At 30.1% G+C, this 19,983-nt stretch overlaps 1 protein-coding gene across 8 annotated transcripts in view; it reads right to left on the bottom strand.

Moving 5' to 3' along the window:
- CACNA2D1 (calcium voltage-gated channel auxiliary subunit alpha2delta 1) overlaps positions 1–19,983 on the bottom strand; it is a 457,790-nt gene that overhangs the window by 59,136 nt on the left and 378,671 nt on the right. For 4 of the 8 annotated variants that reach the window (XM_019746897.2, XM_019746896.2, XM_019746894.2 and 1 more), the window contains exons 13-19: positions 12,172–12,250; positions 11,241–11,290; positions 9,925–10,014; positions 6,041–6,118; positions 4,143–4,217; positions 3,798–3,872; positions 697–753 (exon numbers count right to left, since the gene is read on the bottom strand). In XM_019746897.2, the coding sequence (XP_019602456.1) occupies positions 697–753; positions 3,798–3,872; positions 4,143–4,217; positions 6,041–6,118; positions 9,925–10,014; positions 11,241–11,290; positions 12,172–12,250 (504 nt within the window). The remainder of the gene's footprint in view (positions 1–696; positions 754–3,797; positions 3,873–4,142; positions 4,218–6,040; positions 6,119–9,924; positions 10,015–11,240; positions 11,291–12,171; positions 12,251–19,983) is intronic. The other 4 variants (XM_019746901.2, XM_019746899.2, XM_019746900.2 and 1 more) reach the window with 1 other exon arrangement.

Genomic DNA, 19,983 nt, shown 5'->3' on the forward strand with positions numbered 1-19,983 from the left:
ATATTGAACTTCCTTTAATCTTCTAAAATTCTTTTACTAAACTAAACTAAACTAAACTGTTGGCAGTATCCTTTTTACGTTGATTATTTTTAGTGTGCTTATAGAAATACACATACATACAATAATGTTTAAATTTTGTTGCCAATAGAGAAAGGATTTTGCAATGAGTTTGCCAAGCAATAAAATATTCAGAATATTTATTCGCAATTTTGGACATTTTTAATTAGCTGAAGGGAAATTTCTTTAACTTCTAATCTAAAATATACTTACAGAAGTTCAAAGACATTTTGGCTTAAGTTTTGTGGCTTATAGAAACTATCACATCAGAATTGTATTTTTATTTCCACTTAGAAGTTAATTTTACAAGCAAATTGTTAGGATTACATGGATTTGGCACGAATTTCACAATACTTAATAAATTTATTTTTAGAAGCCATCTGATTATGATTACTCTGATTGTTAATGTTATTATTACATAATTTGCTAGTCATCTGTAGTTAGCCAACGCATACCCTCTGCCAGCATTAATGACATTTTTGCTCCACCTTATTGAGAAATGATGCTCATTTCCATCTCATGCTCTGGAAGCTTGATGTCAGGAAAGGCGGCATTAATCATATGCTTTTAGGAAGAGAAGCTTAATTTCAATTCTGATTTAGCAAATTTGAAGGCATGGCTAACTTCAGTCACAGTTACCTGAACATTGGGTCTCCTTTTTCTTAAATTAATTGTTGGTATACCTACACCAATAGGCTAAAGCAACAGAAAGATGGTAATTTATCATACAACATCTCAGTATAGGTAAAGGTTCTAGCCTATAATAAATTTTGGTCAGATATTTCTTTCATCAGAAACAGGTATCATAGAGTTCATGATGAGTCAATAAATGAAAGTTTAAAAATACTTTTTGGATATAAAAAATGTTATATGCTACTAAGAATATTCATGATTTTGTTTAGCAAAATGACTATTAATAATCTTTTTTTTCCTAGAAAAAAAGTGATGAGTGGGAAATGAGAAAGATGGTGTGTTTCAGACAATTGTTATGAAGATTGAAAAAATAAAAATAAAAAAAGGAATTTTTAGAATTTACATGATTCAAATGTGTCAAAAATATTATAGAATATTGAAAAGTCTTAATCTTAAACCCTTAAAATGTGTGCCTTTGTTTTCTGAAGTGATCCCAAGTGTTTTATATATGGAACTAATGGAAAATTCAATCATAACACTGCAGATGTTTTTAAAATATTGATTTCTAAAACATCAATTATATACAATTTTCTTTATGATAAATATTTCTTAAGATTGATCAAAATGAGATATCTAATAAGTATACCTAACCTGGTTATTTCAATGACAAAATGAAAAACAAATTAAAATGCATTTTGGAATAAAATAAAAATACATAATTCAGCATTTGTTATATGTGATCATGGTGGTGATAGTACATTTTAAGTAATGATTCCTTAGAAAATTAGATATACAAAGGTTCATAGCTACTTTATTGATATTCTGAGCTTTTTAAAGGATGCTTGTTTTGCCTTCTACAGACAACAAGTTGTGCTGAAAAAAACTGAATTAAGATTATAGTTTCAAGAAAAAAAACACACAAGGTATTCAGCAGAAAATACTTGCATAACACTAGACTTGGACCTTGTTAAATAATAATGAGTACTGTGGAACATGGCATTACTTTCCTCTTTTCAACTGGTGAATTTCAGATGAAAAAATTAAGATTAATTTTGTTAGTATACTAGCTATTACCATATTGGTCCTTTGTATTTGTCAATTTCTAAGACAACTGCCTTATACCAACTATATCATCATTTTATGAGGTTCTTGTATCTATCTGTATAGTATACAACATCACCCGCCAAATAGAAATCATAGTGTTTAACCTGTTAATGATAAAAATTCACAATCAAATTTAATTCAGAAGCACAAATTTCAGAAAAAATATATTAATTGTTCAAACATTTATTTAATGGTTCTTAGAATATTATTTTTCTAAATGTCTTGTTGCATACTTGCTTTGATAATTTCCTATATAAAAATATGAAAAGCAACATAATCCTGAATAAAATCACTAGAGCTATAATTAGTATTTATATAGAATTTATATTTCCTTTGTAATTTCATAAATTTTAGTAAATTATTTCAGATATGAGCCAAATAAAATTCTTTCTATCTAAATATTGGTTATTAGTAGAAAAAGGTAGAAAAGGGAAAAACCTTTATCAAATTACCACTTCTAAGTGATGGATTTACATATATATGTAAATATATATACACATCATATATGCATTATTCTCATTATTCTTTTATTTTGTCTGTGATATATTTTAATTCCTTTTAGGGAAGGTGTTAACACATACAATCATAAAACTAGAGATCCTTCACGCCCTTCAGAATATTACCTTGTTACTACTTTTAAATCACTTTAGTTATGGGGATATAATTTAAAATACCCTGGATATATAAAGACCAAATAATAATATCAGAAATTATTAGAAATCTTAAAAAGATACAAAAATATAAAATTTTCCAACCATGGCAAAATCATAGAATGTTTAGTCAATCATAAACAACTCCATTATGAGGAACATGCCATGTTTATAAAAAGCTGTGAGAGACTAATAACAATGTGAAAAAAGCCTATACTGCACTTACATAAAGTAACAACTTTACAAAATAATGCAGTGTGATTGGCAGCTACATTTGATTGCAAATATTTAGATCATGAAGGAAATAAGTATATGGAAACAAGTTCCAAAGTGAGAAGAATTAAAAGAGACATTAACTATAACGATTTCATATGTTTTTACATTCAATATCAATGGTTCTTAAACACTATTGATTTGAACAATATTCAAATGACTCAATTTTGTGTGTGTGTGTGTGTGTGTGTGTACATGTAACTGTGTGTGTCCTAAAATATCACTAAATGATATTAAATATTCATGACCAGGGGAAAAAAGGTAGTATGTATGACTGCATATAGTATTTCCTTCCAGCATGGTTTAAACTATTCTCAGTATTACCTTCAAAGTTAACTAACAACTTAAAGATGCTTAGAAATTACACTTATACAAGATTTTTACCAACTTTTACTTCTAAATAAATAAATTTCACCCTACCTATGAAGCTTTAATTAAAAGTGAAATAGGTTGGATGAGATATTTAAGAAAATACTTTTTATCTTGGGATAAAAAGACAAACATTAGGATAAAATTGTTTATAGAATTTTATTACTTTCTTGTAACTCACTGATTAATAAACACTTCTGAAGCCCATCCCATGGAATTCTATATACTGAATTTCTTACATATTTTTATAAGCCTGCCCAAAGTGGAAAAAAAGAAAAAAACACTCTGGGAGATGAAAGGGAGAGATAAATACCAAAAGAAAAAGGTGTTGGAAAACACGGCCTGTGCATGGAGGAACATTACTTACATTTACCCAGGTGGGGCAATCTCCTTCATTATCTTACAACCTTAAACAAAGTCCAAAGGGATGTGTGTAACTCAAGCACAGGTAGTTATAATGGCTGTCTTTAAGCTAGGATTAGCTGAATATTGGATATGAATATTGGATAGTTAAATTGGTAATAGAAAATGAAAATTGCTTTCACACTTTTATGTATTATAAACTATGTTCTTGTCAGCTATTAATGTTACAGATTTAATATTCCTTTACAGTTAGTGTTATATAGTGAATTTTAAAATGAAAAACCTATTAAAAACATTAATCATTAAATTTACAGAACACTAATCACTATAAACAAATTATATACATACCTTTGGCTGAAGATTTGGATGTAATAAAACATAACCATTAGGATCAATAGCAAAATAATAGCCATTGGGGCACAACTAAAAAAGAAAAACAGCAAAAAACAAAAAGCACACTTTAGAGTTCTCTGAGTCATAACCAGAAATCCTCATTCTTTTTTTAAAACAATCTTAAATACATATTTTAAAGCATGAAGATGAACAACACGATATTTTTATACTTTATTTTAAGAAACCTTTTAACACTTTGTACCTTTGCCAAGATAACTGCACATAAATTTTGAGAATTACTTAATGTTTTACAGAGCTTCAAAAATAGAAAAGATACCAAAAGAGTAAATTTCATCTTACTGTAAACCGTGGTGTTAGTCTTTTAATGTCTTCTAAAGACACATCAACTCCCATCACACCAAGAATCAGCTGGTTCTATAATAAGACAGAAAAAAGGTAGTGTGTTTTATGCCAAAATTTACATAGTCTACACAATTAATATATTACCCATCCCTTTGCTCGACAATGGTTGTATTCCACAGTAGCTTAAACATCTGCATAAGGGTGAGGCATTTTTCATATCAATTTAAAATGACTCTCAGCTTTGATGGTTTCCACACAACTTTGTCATTCTTACTATTTAGCTTAAAAAAAATAAAATCTTGATGATTGAAATTAAAATATAAGAAAACTGTGAAAATTTTTATTTGATACTTCTTGTACTCATTACCCCTAATATTTATTTTAAGTGCTACTTGCAGTCAGCAGCTGTAGCCCTGTGTGTGTGTCTTTGTATGTGAATATAGACTGACTTTGTGGTGTGCTGTGATTAAGAAATCACAAAAATGTCCAGCTTGAAGATGTTGGGCAATATGGAATGAGAAAAACTATAGATTTTTGCTGTTGATAGCACCCGTGTATGTGTAATATCTTGAAAAGTCTGAGACCTCATTGGTAATAAAATATAAAAAATCCTCAAAATAATGTTTTTGCTTGCCACTAACTTCTAAATACCAATCAATTGGCATCATGGTGTTAGCTGCAAGTCAAGGAGGCTATGTAGCAAATTGCTATCATAATCTTCCATGGGGCATAAAGATGGAAATGGTGTTAGAATTTAGAATCAGGAATTTAGAATCAGAAAATCAGAAAATACAGTCTATGGTTGTTATAAGAACTCTTTAAATTTTGCATAAGTGCACATAGAATGAGAAAGTTAGGTAAACAACTATGCTACTTTCCTGTAAATCAATCCTAGTTTGAGCAAAATCCCAAATTAAAGCAATCCCTTAGACAGTCCATACGAAAGCATAGAGAATTATTCCTTTATGAGTAATGGACCCCCAAAGAGGAATCACCAAAGTTTTCTATAGCCACATTATTATAAAATAAAGAGTTCAGCTGAAATAAACAAATAATGCTTAAGTGCAATAGGCTTCATTATGCCATAAACTGAAAATAAATATCCCTCAAATCAGAAATGTCAACCAAACTAATTACATTAATATTTAGAATTAATAGATACAATTAATTTTTAGAATTAGAAAAATCCTAATTTCTCCTGCATCCTTCAATTCCTTTTGATTCAAGCTAAGAAATAGGAATGCTACCCTACTTTTAAATTAGAAGTATTTTTAAAATAAACAGAATTTCACAACTTTAAGGGGATAACATTTTATTGTACTGACAATATACCAGTGCTATAGAAATTGAGATTTTTATGAAACTCATTACTTTTCCTGAATCTTAAAAAATAGAAAAAAAAAATAGAGAACTATTCATTTAAATCAAATCCTTCTGTTACTTGATGATTGAAAAAACAATTGTTTGAATGGGAGTTGGAGAAGGAAGAACTCAATACATATATACTTATGTACACCTGCTACAAACATCTTCATGGTATTGCTCTTTGGATTTTTTTCTTTCTCAATGCCATGAATAGCGTAGATGCATTTTTAAAATGTGCACTCAATAGTGTTGCCCATTTATCACTTAATCACTCCCAGAGTCTGCACTTGTGTTCTCATCAGGTCATAGTTAAATAGAGTTAAGTTGAATCTTCTCTCTGGGAAAACAGAGATTTGACCTGAATTTCCTTTTTCCCAGGTGGTTATCACATAAGCAGCTGTTGCCTTTTACTGTCGGCCTCACATGACAGTTACAAAACCGTATGTATTTCCTTATAGAAATATCCACAATCAGCTTCAAGGTCATACTTCAGCATTTATTATCATTAATTTTGTCAATTAACTTTTAACCTTTAAGTTTGTCTTATTTTCAACTTGGCCAGTTATGTTGAAGACCGGAAGAGTTCCAGTAATGACAAGTCCCAGTTCCTAAAAATAGATTCAGAGAAAAAAGGCAAATTAAAATTACAGTTTAAACTTTGTCATATTGCATTAGTCTTTGACATATGACACTGAATTTCATAGTTACATTCTAAAGAGCCACAAAAACACTACTAATTTATTTTGAAAGATAATTTTTCAAAAAACAAATGAAAATGTCTTAGAAATAACCAGGATCTATTAGGCAGTGATTGAAGCATGCAGCATCTAAAACAACCCTCTATGAGAACACTGAAAATAACTTAAAAGAAAAATCAAGTGACACGAAACATTTCAGTAACCCTGCTCCTCCATTCTTTATGGTGATAGTTCACCTTAAATCAGAGTCCTCCATGAGCAGAGTGGTATTAAAATATTACATATTTAAAATTATTTATTTACTTTCTTTTGTTATAGCTTTATTCTTAAAATGTTTCATGCCCTAAGCCCAAGGTTTTATGCAAGATCACAAATGTGTAGCAGAATAACACTATAAATAAAAGGAACATGTTATTGATACTGTATTTCTGGGATATTCCAGGTAAACACAATACTGTTCAAAGGAAGTGATTTTGCTTCCAAACACCTTCCAAAAGAAATTATAATTTTTGACAAAGTAAAATGTATACAAGAAAACTGCAAATGTCAAATATGAAACTCTAGTTATGAAGCATTTAGTATAAGGAAAATAATGACATACTATTAATCAGCATGTAGATAATATCATACATTAAATTAATCCATAGAGATTAGTTAAAATAAACTGATTTTCAAGTCAGAGGTTGCTTTTTCTTCATTACTGCCATCTGCAGCAACTATATATTTTTTTCCACTCTTTCATGTCAAAACTCCATTTTTAAAAAAATCATTTTTAAATAATTTTAAAATTGTTGAAAATTTTGAATGTGCTAAACTGATAAAATATTGGTGAATGATGTTACTGAAAAACATTAGTGTATCTTATGAAAAAATGACCCCCAAATCCAAATCTCATGACCACTGTTCTCATTCCTGAGACAGTGTGGCTTCATAGAGAAAATATCTTAAGCTATGGTGCATGTGGGAATCATGAAAACAATGGGAACTGAATTAGTGAGGAAGGACAATCATAGGGAGTGTTTCACCAGAACAAGACACCAAATTGTATGGGACAAATAAAATTAATGAAATAACTACATGTAGTTGGGGGAGTGATGATATACACATCATCTCTCTATTTAGTCCTAAGAAAGAACAAAAAACATTCTTAATTAAATATGTAAATTAATATTCACAATGAAAGCATTCTCCCTCAATAAAGTCAAGATTATAGATCATTCATAAAAGTAGTATTCAAAAGATAATTCAGTGAAAATTCCTTTTCACAAACTTCCTATTTGAGTTGTACCATATATACATAGTTTTATACATGTTAGCATGTATAAGGAAAGGTATATAAGGATGTGATATTTTTCTTTGGATCACTTTTGCATTTGCTTAGAATACTATAATTTGCTTCTAAATATGGTCACATGTGTCCTAAAAGGAGCTACTAGACTATCATACTAAACAAATTCATAACTTGCATTTTCCCCCTCATTTACTAAGCAGACAAAAAAAAATGTACTCTATTCCTTGACACTGTACATCTCTAGAGAACAAAAAAGAGAAATAAAACAAGATTTCTGCTCTCCTGGAATTTATTTGGTGTCTATTTTCTAGAGCGCAACTCTTTTTTCATCTCTTTTTATACAAAGAATCTTACATTAGCTCCAAATAAAATGCACCCTCCACAATACTGTCCCAGTGTTATTTCTGACCTTATTTCCCATTATCTTCAAAAGTGAGTGAGGTACTAGTATCCCTTCAATATATCCAGCACTTCCACAACTTTCATACTGCACACCCAGTGTGGTTCACTACTCATCACCAATTATAGAAACATTACCTGAAGTCATAAATCAGCTAAAATATCACCATCTTTTTAACCTCACCTTACTCCATTCCTAAATATACGATTCCTTTCTTCTGAATTTCCAGAGTTCTTTTCATTTGCTCAATATATTTATTCTATTTTTATCTTGAAAATTTTCCTTCTTAATGTAACTGTTAATTTGACTAGCATATGTTTTGAATCTGCTTTGTGCAGAGATCATAAACAAATAATTAGAAATACCAGATGGGTCATTTTTGATTCTCAAGTCAGTAAAAAGAATATTTTATGTGTTAATTGAATAAGCAATTCGTGTGCCTCATTTTTTTTCCATTTTTTACATTTACTTTCAACTTATAGAACAGCTTGTTTAGAACCAAAATTTCTTCCTAATGTCATCTGTGCTATCAGTAAGAACCTCACCAACAATGTAGACATGCTGGTTAATGAACTTCTGGTCATAGGAAATACAACAGGGCATTATTGTTGACTCCTCCTATCATATTCTGTCCTGTGATGGGTTTGGAAAAGCGAAACATTTTAACCATAGCTGTAGATGACCATGTGACCTTAAATAAATATGTGACGTCAAGAAGGAGAACTGGTCAGTGATTTTAGCTAAATCTTGAGGTAAGTAAGCTTCACTTTATCTGTCTTAGCAAGCAAGGCTGCTGCTAATAGTGCCTATTTTTCTCCTAATTTCCTGTATATGTTTATTTTACAAGAACCAAATGATAAGTAATTTTAAGTGGAGTGCATTTTGCCCTTTGGGTTCATCATTGCATTTAGAAAAGTAGTATCAGCATATAATTGAACTCCAAGTAGGAGGAAGAGTTATTGAATCAGCATATACTTTTCGAGGCTTAGTATTTTGATTCTCTCCAATATATTACATTAGTAAAGTCATTAATAAAGTCTTATTAAGATTAAACATATAAATGAGTATTAAGTATGATAATTATTATCTATAACTTTCATATTGGGAAACTAAAAATTACATTAAAACAAAATTTCTCAACTCCAGCCCTATTAACATTTTGAGCTGTATGATTCTTTGCTGTGTGTGTGTATATGGGTGGTGGTGGGGGGGAAGGTGTCTCTTGTGCATTGTAGGATGTTTAGCAACAACCCTGGCCTCTATCTGTTAGATGCCAGTAACAACCCCTCTCCAATCCAGTGATTGTGTTATAAAAATATCTATAAATAGTTCCAAATGACCCGTAAGGGGCAAAATTACCCACAATTAAAAACCACCACTTTAAAATATGATGGAATACCTGTACTAAAATTTCAATTGTACAACGGACTACTTAACATGTTTTTGTTATTTCATACTGGATTTGATCACCTCAATGGCCTATTTTCATAAATATCTAGGGCTGACCTAAAGGAAGTGATTATACATGAAGAGGTGATTAGATTTGTGATGAACTCAGTTCGATTTTTGCCTATCTAACTGCATGTACTTCTGAGTGTTGTTGGGTCTGGCTTGAGCTGTGGAGAGTATAATGCTTCGCTAGTTGAAGTCTACTTTAAAAATACTTCAAAATTCTTGTTCAAAATTTGTAGTTCTAGGTACTAATTCCATGGCTTTCAGCATTTTTGAAAAATAGATACTCAGAAAGTTATTGAAATGCCCATAAATTCAAGATTCTAGAATGGAAATTCTACATTCTCAGTGGATCGACTAGAAAAGAAAATAACACTGTATTTGTGCTTCTCTACTACACACAAGTATAGGTTTACACATAAATTATCTAAATTCTAGCAAAAAAAGTTGTGATAGAAAGAACTTTAGAAAGGACTTAATGAAGAGGAGAAGATAAATGTCACCTACAAAGAAGTAGAAGTCAACTGCGTGCTTTTGTTATGACAGTTTTTGGTTGAATAGCCAGCCTCTTACCAGTGCATCCAGGTACACATTTGTCCATTGGACTTGCTTAGCTTTGTCTCCTGCTAAAACCATTGGTCTTCCCAGTACATCCAAATATTCCTATTTATTAAAATAAAAAGTTTAATGGCTAAAATTAGGAATGCTATATTTAAAAAAGAAATCATCTTCACAGTAAAAATTATCTAGAGTTAAAAATGAATATGGAATCAACATTATTGAGTAAGGATGTAATCATTTAATTCCTACTTTGGGTACTCAATAAATGGCATGTCTACATACTTTGAATTAACATTGTTTGACTTATACTATTTATACAATATATCTACCTCAGTTTTTTTTCTAGTAACAATATCAAAACATTTTCTTTCTGAGGTACAGCCAACGATAAGTGAAATACGTTCCTTGTGAATTGTTTCATGTTAATCTAAACTATTTAAGGCTCGTGATTTATTGGATGGAATTGCACAAATCTGAAATAATAAAGCAGCCACATATTTGCTTTCATATCACAGATTGGCTGAAATTCAAAACTACATTTAAACTTATCAAAAACTAAATGAAATATTGTGCCAAATCTAGACATCAGACTCCAATGCAGCTGCGGTTTCATTTCAACATTCAATGTATTCAGTATTCATTTCCACAAATGCTGTGTGATTTATGCTAAATTTTGACTTTGTCTATTTTATAGCTCCTCAGTTATGTTTAAAATTGAGTAATTATTTTAAATAATAATAGTAATTTATGAATATTTAATAATAATATACAGTTAAATCAACTTAGTTTCTTTAATGTTCAAAGTTGTTTAACAGGCATGTTTTCAAATGAATGGTGGTAGAAAAATCATCTCCTTGTTGTAAGTTTATCTTTAAACAGGTAAATGTATCTACAGTGTTGAGTAGGGAGGTATCTACTCGAAAATTCTAAGTATGACCCTATATAATTTGTCCAGAATAATTATTGTTTGATTTTCTATGTGGTACCTATGACTTGAAGAAACTCATTTAAATTATTTGCAATAGAGCCAAGTTCAAATTACATGAGATGAGATTATTAGTAAATTTGATTTTATTTATTTTGTATGATGTTAAATACATTTGAAAATATTTATATATTTTTCACCTGAATTTTGAATGTTTGAAAATACTTGGAAACTTAATGAAATAAAAACCAATACCATTGCCACAATACTCATTTTTTTGTTACAAATGTAATATGCAATTTTTCATTTTCACCTATTTTCTGTATTTTGAGCATATGTAAAGCAGGAAAGAAATACCTTCAACTTTAGAAAAATAATTTAAACAAGTTTTAAATAGCCATACCTGAGTATTGATTCTTATTGCTCCAATGGAAGGAATTTCATAATAATAACCTGAAACATATATATATATATATACATATTCATGTATGTAAATATTATATTATAATAAAAGGCCATACAATTATTTATGGCTTTATAAGAGAAAAGAACATTTTTCACTTTAATTGAGCAAACACTAAAATATCAATACCACTGATAAATTTGAAAAATGTTTGATTAATGTATATTCATAACAAATGTACAAACTTTATCATCTTATACAAAACAAATGTCATTTTTCTACAAAGCAGTAGAGAATCTGGCATCATTTAATTTTTTTTTTCATTGAAGAAATTATCGATGAAGCATGATCATGGGTATCTAATAATTATGTTTATATAAAATATTTGCCTAAGTATCTTTCAGAATAAATTTAGGTTCTTTTTATTGCTATGTGATCACTGTTTATTTTTCAAATAACATCTTGTGTTTTCCTGAATACAAAGGAAATATGGGCTTACTACACAAAATATGAATTATTTAGGAATGTACTAGAATACATTTAAAAAACGATTAATTTAACCAGAAGAAAAAAAAATGTACATATGTCACACTTTCTTATGTCTAAGTTTTACATAATTCAGATATTCTTTCATTCTTAGTTTTTCATGTAAGGTTATATTTGATAAGCATCATTTAGTATCAGTCAAAACATATTCCTTTATTATGGTACAATATGACAAGAATCTGAATTTTTATATAACAAAACTAATGTCAAAGTTTATTGCATTGTGTTGTGTTTTCTGTATAGAAAACATGTTCAGCATCTTATTCTTGCCTCAATTCCTATAAAAGTTAGCTACAACTTTAGATTACTTTAAGAACATGTAAAACTACAACTACCAAATTATTTTTCTTCTAATAAAACGTGGTCAAGAAAAGAGATCTGTCACCTTTATTTTCACAGGCCATCCACTGAATAGGTCCTCTGTCGTAATTATGTTGACCAACTGAAAACGTGAATACACGTACCTGGTGAATGGAAAAATAGGTATATGTTAGGTTGTATCAAATTTAATTGAGTTGTTCAACAAAATAGCTAAAGTGAAAAATAACTAAAAGCACATTTTTCAGTTGATTAATGTGACAAGAAAAATCAGTCAGTAAAGCTTTCAGGAAGGCCCTAGAGGGAAACAACATCACCTACTCTAAACATAGACTTCAGTTACTATATTTAAATTAGTACTTGGGTGCCCTGCACTGTTTCTCTATCCTGTTATCAGCATCATCACTAAGGTTTCATTAAGAGAAACAGCATATTTCAGGTCCAACTTAACTTCACCTGGTTAAAACATATTATCCACAGACTTAGTCACTGCAAAAGAAAAGAAGCTCCTTATTTTATAGGTGTGTGGTTATAAAAATGTATACAGAAAGGAAGTCAATATATTTTTAGTTGCTTAAAGCAAATAAATTTAGTGATGGTTTTGCTTTCACACTATGGAAATATTCAGGATGCACATGTATGATTAGGTTAGTTTTTTATAAAAGATGACTGGTGTATATAAGTACATAAATATTTTAAGCTCCTAGGATTTTCAAAGAGAATCAAATACTGACTGTTTCTAACATGCTAATAAATATGCAAATATTTAAAAATTCAATTGAGATAGGTTTTAAATTGTCATAATTTAACTATTTATTGGAAACCATTGAATTTAAATAATACTATAAAATTATAGAGGATAAATTCAATGATGTTAACAAGTATTTAATAAAATGGCTAGTTAACATATATTGATTTCTAACAATTAAGTAATCTAAGTAAACTAATACTGTAAGTTCAGTATTTTTGCTTTTTCAAAAAATAAACATGTAGAAAATCACTTTTCTGTGATTTCATGCTCTGGTTTGAACTATGTTAAGAGCTTTTCCCTAATTCATGTTGATTGACTGTTTGAATTGACATTTTCTAATTGTTTCATCTGTTTCATCTTTTCCACATGATTACAGAGCACAAATCTCAAGAGAGATTTCACATCTGTTCTCTGTTCTTTTCACTCGTCTTGGCCACACAGAAATCACATCATAACAATCACTGCCCCAAAATGTACATTGGGGATGTTGCTGTTTCACTTATAAAGTTTTATTATGTGAGTCACCCTTAAGTCTTCTAGCTTTGCCTGAGCTAGTTAAGTAAGGAGCGATTTGGTGGACACAGCTGAGTTTTAATCACATCAGGTTGTAAGGACAAATGACTGATTCTAAGTTAACAGTAGAAGTAGTGTCATTCCTCTTTCTCTCTCAAAATGCAAGTTTCATTTTCTTAAATTTTTCAATCGGGCCATTTTTTTAGGTTCTCTATATATTTCAATGGAGTGTTACTGCTTATATAGTTGAACTTATTCATAAATGGAAATATTTTTTATAAACGGACTGGCCACCCTACTGATAATTCAATTTAACTGCCATACCCTAAACATTTGTCACGTGAATCAAGACAGCGAAAAAATCCAGATGCTCCAGAAAACACTTGAGGATCTCCTCCATAATTAACATTTGAAAGCACGTCTCCAGTTTTCAACTTACAGCATTGCTTTGTCTAGTTGTTCCTGTTACCACAACAGTGTTCTAGTAAAATATTTTCCATAAAATACTTTTCAGTAAAAAGAAATAAATGAGTAAGACTAATAGCTGTGTCTCTGAAAGGCAAGCATTTCTAATAACATAGAGGCTACACTTAGATACATACCATGTCATTATTCAACTGATGTTATTCATCAAATAGTCCAAATAAACACTTGCCAAAAACATACTAGTAAAAAAAAAAAAAAAAAGGTTGTTGTTTTGCTTTACTACAAAAGTTTTACCTAACCTGCATGGTTTGCCTACATTCAGCACTCAGAAATCAAAATTAAGGAATTAAGGATCAGGGCTGGGTGTGGAAGAGTACATTCTGTCACAATTAATTATAATTTTACAAAATTTAAAAATACACTCATTTTTATTTCCTCTGTGTTCATTTTTCACGTAAGTCCTTGGCTATTTGAACATAAGTTACATTGACTGATTGAGTCATTGCCATATAAAATGTATAATTTACACCTCTTTTATCTGTTTTTATTTGTCTTACTGTCAACATTTTTAAAGTCATCTTTTTTGAAAATTTCCAAACTCCTTACAAAAAAATCTCAAGAATTATAAATGAAACCTTTTCTTTATAAGTTCTGCAACTTCCTTACCATTACAATATTTACAAAATCTTTCTAACATATAGATGCTTATTTTTCTCTTGGTTACACACACACACACACACACACACACACACACACACACACACACAGAACAGATGCATGCATATATTTATGATTTTAGATTATCTTAGAATTTTTTGAAATGTTTTTATAAATATATACTTGGTCGAGAAAAAGTTTAGTAAAAAAATTACTCAAACATTTAAATTCTTTATATGACAATGAAAAAAAATCAATGTAAAAATTATTTCAATCTCAGGTGTTATACCCATGTTTAATTTGACTTTGCTTTACAAACTTTAGGTAATTACATAACAAAAAATTAACTTAATTTATTTCATAAACATGTGCAATACACATTTTATAGTGTATGTAGACAAATAATTAGTGAAATTTAAAAGATGATTTTTTGCACAGTAACTTTCCACTTGGACCTCGAGATAGTATTCCTCCTATTCCATACAATATTACTGCCACCCTGTGGAATAGTTAATGAACTAACTCTAAAATTCCAGATGCCAAAATCCACAGAGATAATTTTTATCCCCCCATTCTTTTGATGTTTTCCACTTCTTTAATAGTTCTTGTTTACCTATAATTTTGGGTAAAGGAGAAAATAAAGCAATTTCTTGCAATATGCACAATTTAAAAATCAAGGTAAATTATATTCTCAAAGATGTATATTTTTTGAATTCTTTTCTTATTAGTGTATTTAAATGGTCTTACATAAAAATATAAAATAACTCATATTAATGCATACTCACACAAGCTATATATAGATCACATTTAAAGTCTCAATTAAACAGGTTACTTACTTTAAAACAACTTTACATCAAGACAAAGTCAACTTTTTTGGAGAAAAAAATTCCTTTATTTATGCCTCATAGTACATTTATAATCACAACACTAGATTGATGTAACAAATGCCTACTGGAAACTTTCTGTTCTAAGTGAAATGATCCTAGAAGATTTGCTAAATGTTCCTCAACTAATCTGTGTGACTTTCAGATAGGCTCATGTTTCAAAATGTTCACTTCTGTGAGGTCCATGTATGAGACTTATACAATCATGGATGGCTTTGAAAAATAGTTTTCATAATGCCGGAGGTCTTTAACAGAAATAACATGGGAAGGTAGTGTTGAATAAACATTGGATTAGGTTAAAACAGTTCCGAGATTGCACTATTTTATCTACTGCACTGATTATAGTGTCTTACACATAAAATGGAAATAAACATTTGTTAAATGAAAAAAAAAAAAAAAGCCAACAGCCAAATGAGTGGTCTCAACTTTTAACAAGAGGGATCTAACACATGTCCTGTTATCTGACATGTCAATCAGTTCATTATAATATAGCAGAGCAAAAACTGGGCCTGTGGTTGTCTTGCATTTTTGTAATTTGGACAGTTTCATTTTACCATGGCAAATTCTTAATCTTTTTTTTTTTTAAATGTTATTCAGACTTGCTCAATGGAGTTAAATGTGTGCAGGCAAAATTATACTTAATACACATACCATTTATGTACTGCATCATTCCTAGAGAATGAAAAATGTTCTCATAATTCTTGACTCATGCTTAGTTATGTAAGCTGATTCACAGAAACAATAGTAATTTGAGAGCATATTTAATAAAATTAAACTTAAAACATCTAAAAATCAGTCCTTATTAGCCTCAAACTTTATAATTTGGCCTTCAGCTGCTTGAAAAACAAATTTTTCTATGAAGAGAATATTCTAATTCCAATAATATAAAGTTATACATGAAGCCTGACCTACATGATCAGAGAAAACTTTTAATTAATAACAAATTTGGTTATTTAAAAGAATTACTGATTTTTTTCCCTATAATACACCAATGATTTATAACTTTATACTACAGTCTGGACTTCTGCTAATCTGTTTTTTATTTTGTTTTGTTTGTTGAGGACTAAAATACTTGTCGTCAATTAAGATTTTTCCAAAGCCACAGGGTCAACCTATTTTAGAAAGTCATAGGAATTTCTCGTTTCCCAGCAGAACACAGTTACTGGAAACTGTCACCTCAACAATTATCAGTTACCCAGAGTTCAAGTTTAATTTACAATAGGCAAATCTCCAAGGAATAATGGAAATGAGACCATGAAGAAAGAAAGCCAATAAAACTAAAATAAAAACTTCAGCTATCGAAACATGGTAGAAAAAATGATGTCAGAAATGGGTTTTATTAATTTACTATGTGTACTAAAACTTTTGGCATTAAGCCTATAAAAATATTAGATCAGACTGAATATTTTAGGAGAAAATTCTACAGTGGTTTCCATAACTCACAAATATATCAGAATCCCGAGCATTTGAATAAACCATATCTTAGTGTTATACACTATGATATACATAAGTCTCCAAATTCACCTTTCACAACCAATTTATTTTATAAAGCCCAAAGATCTGAAAGTTACTTGCAACCTGCAAAGTTTTGATGGCTTAGTTTAATCCATCTTAGTCAGTGAAGGCTGTGAGAAGCATGTCCCCTAGTGGTCAAACCCTGTTGTCCGAATAGAAGGAAGGCTCCTGGCTGGGCAAATGGTGACTGGAATAGCAAGAGGGCTGTGCAGGAGGAGAGAGAGACAGATGACCAGCCAGCCGCATTCCACATAAGGTTATGAGATTTGGACTACAGATCATCTAAGTTCTTGACTCTGTCAATTACTAGCTGTAAGACTTTCAACAAGTTACTTAATCTCTCCAATTTTGGTTTCCTTATTTCCAAAATGCGGATTAGGATGATGGCAATAAAAATAATTTTATTATATGATTAATTCAGTTGAAAATGAAATGATACATGTGAAGCTTTTTTATTATATGGAAAATTATAAGCTCTATAAATATCAGCTATGATAATGAAGATGATGATTATGACAATGACCATGATGACGACAAACTACCAGAATTCACGAGATAACATTTTCCATTAGTGGGACATTAGCCTTCATGCCTCTAAAAAAACTAAAAATAACTCAATACCTTTCTAGAGGAACAAAGTTGGCTCACTCTATTACATTTAGCAATAAGCTCTAAAGAAGAGTGTAATATTGTCTAAATGTCATTGTGTCCATATGAGATATGCCTATATGGGATTTTCAAAGGTCTGACAGAAGCAAGAATTTAATTGATGTTTGTTGGATTTGTATAAGTAAATAACAGAAAACAACTTAAAAAAGGAAAACACAATGCAAGAGTCATCAAGGTTGCACACACATGATCTTAAAAAAACAAGATGATTCTCACATCTTACATATGAATGCAAAACATAGATACATGTCTTGGAATTATGTTGGTATTTTAAATTTATTGACAACAATTATAATGAATCCCCCTCACATTATCAGATTATAAGTAATTTCAAATTCCCCTTCCCTCTGCCTACATTTATAGTACTTGATAAAGGAGGAATAAGCTATGCACACACTGCATTTCAAGCAATTTGTAGCTTTGCAAAGATTATCATTAGCTGAGATATCAGAAAATAAAATATAGAGTGATTTATTTCATATACTACTCTTGAGTAATGCCAAATGCTTTACTGACACTAACACTGAGAATACTCATGGAAAACTATGTGTTGGACTGATTAGGGTAAATGGAAATGTGCCATTGATACAATATTTTTTTAGATAAACCTAAGCCCTCCCTACTTATAAGATGGTGTGTGAGAATGGAATATCAATTTTACTCATTCTATTTATGTAAGAAAAAATACTGTTTTAAATGATTTCCTATTAAAAGAAGAATAAAACTATTGAGGTTTTCCTGACATTTATGAATTTCTTATAGTTCAGCTTAGGCACATAGTTACTGCATATTCACTGATATGGTCAACATATCAGTATACTGGGGGTGCCAAAAAAATCTATACAAGTGGATACTGGGCAACGTTGCTCAAGCAGTAGTTCGCTGTAATCAGAAGTGTCTGGATGCTGATGGTAACCACTTTGAGCACCTGTTGTAATTGCAGAAGTCAAATGTGACTTGTATTCATCTTTTGTTATCAGTATATACTGAATATTAAAATTTTAATAGTTTTCCTTGCTTAAAATGTGTATACATTTTTTTGTCACCCTCTACATAGATAGAACCCTGGGTGCTGAACACACAATGTGATATATAGATGATGTATTTAAGAACTGAACACTTGAAATCTATGTAACTTTATTAACCATTGTCACCCCAACAAACTTTAATTAAAAAAAAAAAAAGAACTGTGCTAGTCTCTAAGGGTTCAATGGTCGGTTTACAAACTAACACAACTCCTACCTTCATGGGGCTTATAATAAAGGGGAGTCTGAAATAAAGAGTAAACAAACACATAAGTACAATTAAAAAAAAAAAGGTAATCTGGAAGAAGTAAAACAAAGAGGAAAAAGGATGCTGACATGGAGAATGATGAAAGGAGTTTCTGGGCAAGGAATCATTCTAGAATGATTGAGTAAGGAAGACACCTCTCCAGAGATATATGATAAGCAGAGTTCTTAATCTGAGAAGGCAGCGACAGAAAAAGGAGAACAGAGTGCTTTTTCTGGTATAATGTTTTAACACAAACAATGGGCGATACCAATTGTAGGTGGTACAATTTTACCTAGAAATTAGTTTAAGCGCATTTTCTGTACTCTAAGGATTATGTCATATTATATACCTTGTGCTTAATCAATACTTAACCTCATTTTGTTTGCTTTTAGATATTAAAGATTATAAAATGCATAGAAGTCATATTATTCAAACCTGAAGAAAATGTATTTGACAAGATTTTCCTTAGTTTAGGGAATTGTCAACATTAATTTTATTCATAGAGAAACAAACGTAAATAAACCTGTCAGAGAGGAAGACACACACACACACACACACACACAAAACCTGCCTTTTAAATTGATAATTTCTCTATCGACAGGGCCAATGTTTATTGTAATTATTGTTTTCAGCTACACAGTAACTCCAGCATAAATAATACATTTGATTTTTATGAAGGTATAGTTCCTATTCAGAGCTGAAAATCTTTTAGAAACTGTTGAAAGTTCCAAAATATCTGAAATAAAACTTTTTAGAAGTAGTGCATTTGTTAAATAGTATTAAATAATTTTACAAGCATAAATGTCTTTCATGATCATATGTTTGAACATTCTGTTCAAAGACTTCATTCTTGCCTGATGAAGAGGCCAGAGAGAGACAGTAGAGAAGGCAACAAATTATTTTCCATAAATAATATTCTCTACCAGCTGTTGAAAAATTAATGGACATTTTTCACTCTTACTATATAAAACACATACACAGATTCAACCATGTTTGATTTGCTTTAGATTTTGTGCAGGCTATAGATTACGTGTCTCTAAAAATAGAAAAGACTTTGCAAATCACTTTTTAAAGAATTTAAATAATATATCTATTATCAAGATGATTATAACTTTAGCTATGGATTCTTTATTTTGAAAATTATTCCACATCTATCACATGCTTTTTCCCATTCGTTCTCACTCAATTTACC

This window comes from Rhinolophus sinicus, linkage group LG09, assembly GCF_036562045.2.
Source record: "Rhinolophus sinicus isolate RSC01 linkage group LG09, ASM3656204v1, whole genome shotgun sequence".
NCBI lineage: Eukaryota > Metazoa > Chordata > Mammalia > Chiroptera > Rhinolophidae > Rhinolophus > Rhinolophus sinicus.